The sequence below is a fragment of the Ictidomys tridecemlineatus genome, chromosome 11, assembly GCF_052094955.1.
Source record: "Ictidomys tridecemlineatus isolate mIctTri1 chromosome 11, mIctTri1.hap1, whole genome shotgun sequence".
NCBI lineage: Eukaryota > Metazoa > Chordata > Mammalia > Rodentia > Sciuridae > Ictidomys > Ictidomys tridecemlineatus.
Window position 1 is genome coordinate 34925320 of NC_135487.1, and position 8546 is coordinate 34933865.

Here is an 8546-nt window from a genome sequence, read left to right on the forward strand (position 1 = left end):
TGTTGGCCTTGGGTTTAACATATATAGCTTTTACAATTGTAATGTATGTTCCCTAGTTTTCCTAGTGTTTTGAACATGAATGGATGCTGTATTTTGTCAAGTACTTTTTCAGCACCATTGAGATGATTATATGATTATTGTCTTTAAGTCTACTGATGTGTTGAATTGTTTATTGATTTCTGTATGTTGAGCCAACCTTGCACCCCTTAATGAACCTCATTTGATCATGGTGCACTATATTTTTAACATGTTTTTGTATGCAATTTGTAGTATTTTATTAAGAATTTTTTCCTCTTTGTTTACCAGGGATATGGGTTTAAAGTTTTCTTTCCTTGATGTGTCTTTGTCTTGTTTTGGCATCAGAGTGATGCTAGCTTCATAGAATGAGTTTGGAAAGGTTCCCTCCTTTTCTTTTTCATGGAATAATTTGAGGAAGATTGGTGTTAGTTCTTCTTTGAAGGTTTGGTAGAACTCGGCTGAGAATCTGTCTGGTCCTGGAGTTTTCTTTGTTGGTAGGCTTTTGATGGTATCTTCAGTGTCATTGCTTGAAATTGATCTGTTTAAATTTTCTGTGTCCTCCTGATTCAATTTGGATAGGTTATATATATATGTCTCCAGAAATTTGTTGATGTCTTCAAGATTTTCTATTTTATTGGAGTATAAATTTTCTGATTATCATTTATATTTCTGATTATCATTTATATTTCAGTGTCCATAGTGATATTTCCTTTTGCATCATGAAGTTTAGTAATTTGAGTTTTTCCTTCTTTCTCTTAGTTAGCTTTTATTTTGTTGATTTTTTGAATTTTTTGATTGTTTCATTGATATTGGCTCTGATTTTAATTATTTCCTCACTTCTGCTTTTAGTGTTGATTTGTTCTTTTTCTAGGGCTTTGAAATGTAATGTTAAATTAGTTATTTGGTGACTTTCTAATTTTTAAATTTCATTGCTGATTTCTTCTGCTATCCATTGGCCATTAAATAATGTATTATTTAGAGTCCAGGTGTTAGTGTATTTCATTTTTTATTTTATCGTTGATTACTAATTTCATTCCATTATGATCTGATAGAATGCAAGGTATGATATTTCTCTCTCTCTTTTTGTATTTGCCAAAAGTTGCTTTGTGGCTTAAGATATGGTCTGTTTTAAAGAAGGATTCGTGTGCTGCTTCGAAGAAAGTATATTCAGTCATTGATGGATGAAATATTCTATACATGTCTATTAAGTCTAAATTGTTTGTATTTTTTAGTTGTATATCTTCTTCATTTAGTTTTTGTTTGGAGACTCTATCTAGTGGTGAGAGGTGCATTAAAGTCACTCAGTATTATTGTGTTGTGATCTATTTGCTTCTTGAAATTGAAAATGATTTGTTTGATGTATGTAGATGCTCCATTGTTTGTGGCATAAATATTTACAATTGTTATGTCTTATTGATGTATATTTTCCTTAAACAGCATGAAATGACCTTCTTTGTTCCTTCTGATTAGCTTTGGCTTGAAGTCCACTTTATCTGATAAAAGGCTAGAAACCCCCTGTTTGTTTACGAGATATATGAGAATGATGTTTTTTTCCCATCCTTTTACCTTCAGTGTGTGGATGACTTTGCCTATGAGATGAGCTTTTTGGAGGAGTCAGCATATTGTTGAGTCTTGTTTTTTAATCCAATCTGCCAGTCGATGTCCTTTGACTAATGAGCTTAGGCCATTTACATTCAATGTTATTATTGAGAAATGATTTTTATTCCCTGTCATTTTTATTGATTTGTGGATTTTAATTTGTATTAGTTTCTCTTTTGATTGATTTTCTTCTAGTATAGTTCCTCCTTTTGCTTGTTTTCACTTTTATTTTTCATTTCTTCTTCATGAAAAATTTTATTGAGTATGTTTTGTACTGTGGGCTTTCTAGTTGTGAATTCTTTTAACTTTTGTTTGTCATGGAAGATTTTTATTTAATCATAAAATCTGAAGTTAATTTTGCTGGATATAGTATTCTTGGCTGGCATTCATTTTCTTTCAGAGCTTGGTATGCATTATCTTAACACCTCCTAGCTTTGAGGGTCTGAGTTGAGAAATCAGCTGAGATCTGAATTGGTTTCCCTCTAAATGTGACCTGTTGTTTTTTTCTCTGGCAGCTTTAAAATTCTATCATTACTCTGTATGTTAGGCATTTTTATAGTAATGTGCCTTGGTGTGGGTCTGTTGTAATCATCCTCTATTTGATTTTCCATTTCATTCTTATGATTTGTGAAATTTTCAGATATTATGTATTTGAAAAGATTGTGTATTCCTTTGGTTTATATTTCTTGCAAGTTCTATTCATGTTCTTTTAACATCTTTTTTATATGGTCAACTTTATTTTCAAGATTATATATTTTGTCCTCATTGCCTGAAACTCTTGTTTTTCAAGTGGTCTAGTCTGCTGGTGATACTTTCCATTTAATTTTTAATTTTGTTTATTGAGTCTCTCATTTTGAGAATTTCTTCTTGATTTATCTTTTTTTAAAAATTTCTCTTTATTGAAATGATCTTTCACTTCCTGTACTTTCTCTGATTTCACTCCTTATATTACCTTTTCCCTTGCAGATCAGTTTAACTATGAACATTCTGAACTCCTTCTCTGACATTTCTTCCACTGTGGTATCAATGGATTCTGTTATGCAAGTATTTTGTTTTGTTTGGGGTGATTTGTTCCCTTGTTTTTTCATGTTGTTCATGTGTTTACCCATCTAATTGTATGGATCTGAAGTAGTAGAGTTTCTACACTGTGGACTTAACAGTGTCCCTGAATGTTTAGGGGGAGACAAATAATAATGATAACTAATGCAAACCATGTTCAGCATTAAGCAAATAGTTCCTGCTATGACATCTACAGTTGCAAGAATGACAAAACATTTACCCTGAGGTGAGAAACTTTCCTTCATCCTGGCCTTCTGTCATGATGCTCTGCCTCCCCTCAGTACCAGAGAGATGAAGTCAATTGACCATGGACTGAGACCCCTGAAACCATGAACCAAAATAAACTTGAAATCTGGAGAAGTTTGAGTCTTTAGTCCCCGATACATCCTTGTTTCCTGGTATATATTCTTTCTTCCTTAGAAGTCTGTCAATTCCTTTGATGTGTCCATTTCTGATCATTTTACCCCACTCTTAATTTTCTGGTAGAGGCTGAAAGCAGGATTCTTTTTTCCTCATTATGCTTGCTTCACTTGAACCAAATATTTAAGCTGATGTCTGCATCAGTTTACAGAAAAATAATTAAATTGAGGAGAGTAGAGAAACAAAGAAGAAATGAAAATATAATATTGAAGATAAAGATTTAGCTGCCACTCTCTTGCTCAGCTCTGATGAAAGAGCAGGGCTTTCTGGCACTCACAGAGCTGCTGCTAAAGGAAGGCAGGATAGCCTTTACTAACCCATTTTGTCCCATTGTCCCAGATGTGGAACCCGTATAAAAACTTAAATATAGTATATAATATGTAATACAATTTTATAGCACATAATATATAATTATATAATAGAAGACAGTTATAATATAGTGATTATAATATTAATAAACATAATAATATATAAGCTCTAGATGATTATTTCCAGTCTATTTTAATGCACCCATGTCAGTTTCATTGGGATATCTGCAAAACTGAAAACTTGAGACTTGAACAGCAGCAGCTACTGAATAAAAGTTTTTTTTGTTGTTGTTTGTTTTTTCTAGAGAGAGAATTTTTTTTTAATATTTATTTTTTAGTTATTGGCAGACACAACATCTTTGTTTGTATGTGGTGCTGAGGATTGAACCCGGGCCGCACTCATCAGACGAGCGCGCTACCACTTGAGCCACATCCCCAGCCCCTGAATAAAAGTTTTGAGGATATAAAACTGGAAATGAAAAGAAAACAATAACAAAACACCCACAGATCCACTATTCTGCTTAAGAAATTTGTTAATGTAGTACTAAAACCTAAATCTTTTTTCTTTAGGAAATGGATCAAACAATGGCTGCCAATGCCGAGAAGAATAAGTTCTTGATTGATGGATTTCCAAGAAATCAAGACAATCTTCAAGGTTGGAACAAGACCATGGATGGGAAGGCAGATGTATCTTTTGTTCTGTTTTTTGACTGTGATAATGAGGTAAGAGGAAAATCTTTATCTGCTCACATCAGCTTTAAGCAACTGATTGTCATCTATTAAGAGAAAGACTAAGTGATTTTATTTCTATTTGCTTTTTTTTTTTTTTTTTTAATCAGTATTTTTCCAGTTGGTAGACTGGGTGGACAGAACAGGACTATCTTGCTGTTGGAGTACTAATAGCTGCTTGACACCAGCAGTTTGGTGAACCTAAAATTTGATTTAATTTCACTATAACAAGAATCAGTTCTTTTAAATTTAAGAATGGCTGGGTACAGTGGCACACACTTGTAATTTCTGCTATGGAGGCATCAGTTCAAGGCCAGCCTGAGCAACTGAGGCCTTGTCTCAAAATAAAACTTAAACAAAAACAAAAAAAGTAGAGTATCCCTATGTTCAATCCTAGTACTGCAAAAGAAAGGGGTGGGGGGAGAATTGACATGCACCATGATGTTATGTAATGAAACTGAACTACTACTTTTTAAAATATTCAGTGTTCTCAGAGAGTGTATTGTTTACTAGGGGGGAAAAAAACTTTTCTGGAAAGTTAGGGAGGCTTTCTTTTTAAAAGAAACCTGCAGTATAGCCCAGTTCACTTCTAAGAATGAAATGGTCTTGAAAAAAGCAGGAAAGAGTTCTTTTTTTTCCTCCCCCACCTCTTCTAATAACATGCCCAGACATACCTTTAAATAACTGAATGAATTTCTTATTTAATTAAAAGGCCTGACTGTCTGACAACTGCTGTGATATAAATTTCATTAAATTAATACCAAAAGCCTGAAAGAATAAGAATCTAAAGTACTGCCTTAAAGGAAGTTGGCTATTCTTAGGTTGAGTTACAGATGTGCCTTTGGTAGAGTCTTGCTGCAGCCTTTGAGTTGTTTTAAATGTAACTCTTCTTCTAACCCCCAAAAATATGTTTTCACTTATCCTTCAAAGTTAACTTTAGAATGTTACCACAGCTTTATAACTAAAAAATGTTTATTCACAATTAACAAGAAATGCTTTATTCAAATATGTTGACTCTTAAATATTTGGATATTTATGGAATTATTGTAAAGTAAGCAAAAATGAAACAAAGTTTGAGGCATGTAATTCATACCTAATAAGTTAATAATATATCCGAGATGGAACCATACACATACAGATCTTCTTTTTATTGCGGTTTGAAAAAAATACACACAGGAAAAACTGAGTCATGAATGAATTCTTACTATGTTCTGTACTTATTTAACCTAGTTTATATAAATTGAACCACATGTTTAATTTTAAAAAGAGTTGCATGTTGATTAATGAATTAGACACATTGGGTTTAATGCAGGATATTTTTGGTAGTTTTTTCAAACTTTTCAGGCTAAAAGAATGGCAAGCTCATATCTTTCTGTTTTTTAAATAACATTTTTACTTAAATATCTCTTTTTAGATCTGTATCGAACGATGTCTTGAGAGGGGAAAGAGTAGTGGTAGGAGTGATGACAACAGAGAGAGCTTGGAAAAGAGGTACTTTTCAGTTTTTACATTTAACCATCTCAATCCCAGTGTGGAGCTTGAGTGACAAATTAAATTCCTGTCCTGTTTTAGTGTAGAAAACTAAATTAAAAGATTCTGCTGATACAGGTGCAGTGGTTTGTGTAAGGAGAGGATGCTGAGGCATTTGGGTTGGGCCTAATGTCCTCTGAGCCATTCTGTAACATGGAAGAAGATACCTAGAATCTTATGATATTTGCTTCTTTTACAGAATTCAGACTTACCTTCAGTCAACAAAGCCAATTATTGACTTATATGAAGAAATGGGGAAAGTCAAGAAAATAGACGCTTCTAAGTCTGTTGATGAAGTGAGTGTCCCTGGCCTGTTTTTGAGAAAGAGTCAAGTGAAAATGTGATTATTTCTTCAGAAGTAGGCAGGAGTAAAATAAAAACTAATGACAGATTAGTTTATTTGCTTTTCAAGACACTTGAGAATCAATGAGAAAATAGGTTTTTCTCTCTTTTGAATATCAGGTCTAAAATAGATTTTACAACTTCAGATTTGTTCTTTATGAGAAGTGGATGGTTTATTCATTCTAAATCTCTTTTCCTAAACACTGGAACATTGGTATTTTGATCGCTGTGATTTGGATCATTTAATTTTTAAAAAAAATCTATAGTGTGACTGGCAAGTCATCTAGCACAAGAGCTCCACAGTGCCTTCTCCTTTTTCATCACAGAACACATAGGTCCAAAGGTGCAGGGTTTCCACAGCTCATCTCTGCCTTCATAAATCAGTGATCTCTAAATTGTGATTTGAGCCTGCACATTTTCTAATGTTTCTTAGTTCACTAATTGTTCTTTCCCTTATTCTTTGACTCGCCTTTCTTTTATATTCATAAGATAGAAAGGTCCAGAAGAAGAATATTCAGTGAATCTTTTTTAAAATCTGTTACCATTTTCTGTAGAGGTAATACATAAGAAAACTTCATTTTTTAGAATTAGAACTAAAGGAAATAAGCCACTTCAGTTTACATTTTACTAAAGTATTGATAGCCTGTCAAGAAGTATGTTTTGAGTTGGTTGAAGTGATACATACCTGTAATCTTATGACTTTGGAGACTGAGGCAGGAGGATTACAAATTCTAGGCTAGCCTGGGAAGCTTAGTGAGACCTGTCTCAAAAAAAAAAAAACCCATCTGGGGATGTGGCTTATTCATGGAGTGCCCTTGGCTCTATACCCAGTATGGCAAAAACAAACAAAAAATTATGTTTTATCCTAAAAGCATCAATAAAATTGAATGCACATGTTCGTAATTTTATGTTTATGATGTTTAAAGTGAAATAGATGAACCTAAGAAATTATGTGATTTAAAAAATAGATCCATTTTAAAACAATATAACATTGGTTTTAATAATAATTTATCTATATGGTAGGGTTTTTTTTTTTTGTCCCCCCTGTTTTGCCCACTCTTCATCCCATGCCATCTCCATGCTATGAACTGAATCCATAGCTTTGCACATGTTATATGGTGTTTCACTGTCTGGTTTTAAAATTATTCTTTTTTCTTCACAGGTTTTTGATGAAGTTGTGAAGATTTTTGACAAAGAAGGCTAACTCTAAACCTGAAAGCATCCTTGAAATCATGCTTGAATATTGCTTTGATAGCTGCTATTACAACCCCTTTTAAAGGCAATTTTAATCTTCAAAATTACATCTCAATTAATGACTAGAAAATACATAGTAAGACAAGACAAAGTAAATTTTTATGGTGTTTTTTCTTTTTGATTTGTTTTTGGTCACAGGAGTAGACAGTGAATTCAGGTTTAATTACTTCTTAGTTATTATGGTGCTCACAAAACAAAGAAGGGTATCAGCTAGTTCTTTGTTTTTATTAATGACTGTCCTTTTTATAGTTTGTGCCTTCTGTGAGCAAAATTTTTTAGTATGCATGTACATCCCTTTAGAAATTACAACATATCAGAATTAAGGATTCCCACTTCTTTTCTTGCAGGTTTTAAATTTCTAACCTCTCAATTGAATTTGTGGACCAAATTTCAAAGGAATTATTTTGTGTAGTCAGTTCTTGTGCAAGGTGTTTGGTAAACAAACTCATAAAATGGATTCAAACAGCGTTTTAGTATTTATGAAATAACTGACCATTTCCTACAGTAAGATGGGAAAACTTAGGCTTTGATTTACTTCAGCTTGCACAAAGTTGTGTGTCAGGGCTTCCAGGGTTTGGGTTGGGGGCAGGAGGGGTTCAGAGCCTGGAGGAATTGTCAGTTTTATTCTGACATAATCCAAGGATATGGAGCAAGGATCACATCTAATGGCTTGTGTTCCTTATGCTCAATTGTACAGTGCTGTTCATTTAGTAAACTGATCTTAACACAATTCCTAGCAGTGGAACCTTGAAATGCATGTGCTAGATTTATACTAAAATGATTCAGTTCTCATTTTAGCAACGCTTCCAAGTCTTTGTTTTTTTTTGAGACTAAATATAGGGATAAGATAAATTGTAAAACAACCTAATGATTAAAGTTCCCATTTGCATTTTATTTTCTGAAATACTTTTTCATAGTTACTTGTTTTAAAAGATTTTAAAAATCATTGCACTTTGGTCAGAAAAATAATAAATTTATCTTACAAATGTTTGATTCTCTTCCTGGCTAATTTTGATTAGTAAATTTTGGGGTGGGGAAGGGATATCACATTGAAGCATTGAAAGGCACAAAATTTTAAAAAGGCTCGAGTCCATTCTTCCTTTAAAATCTCTGAGAAATTTTTTTCTCCTTCTCTCACTAATGCTAAGTAGTAACCATGGTGTGTCTGTCTGTCTCTCTCTCTGTCTCTCTCTCTCTTTGGTGGTGGTACAATTTGGGATTAAACCCAGGGGTACTCTACCACTGAGCTATATCCCAGCCCTTTGTATTTTTTGTTTTGAGACACAG

At 33.2% G+C, this 8546-nt stretch overlaps 1 protein-coding gene across 1 annotated transcript in view; it reads left to right on the forward strand.

Moving 5' to 3' along the window:
* Cmpk1 (cytidine/uridine monophosphate kinase 1) overlaps positions 1 to 8249 on the forward strand; it is a 33341-nt gene extending 25092 nt beyond the window's left edge. The window contains exons 3-6 of the mRNA XM_005318008.4: positions 3975 to 4127; positions 5548 to 5624; positions 5863 to 5959; positions 7168 to 8249. Coding sequence (XP_005318065.1) covers positions 3975 to 4127; positions 5548 to 5624; positions 5863 to 5959; positions 7168 to 7209 — 369 coding nt within the window. The 3' untranslated portion in view covers positions 7210 to 8249. The remainder of the gene's footprint in view (positions 1 to 3974; positions 4128 to 5547; positions 5625 to 5862; positions 5960 to 7167) is intronic.
* Positions 8250 to 8546: the final 297 nt, after the last annotated feature.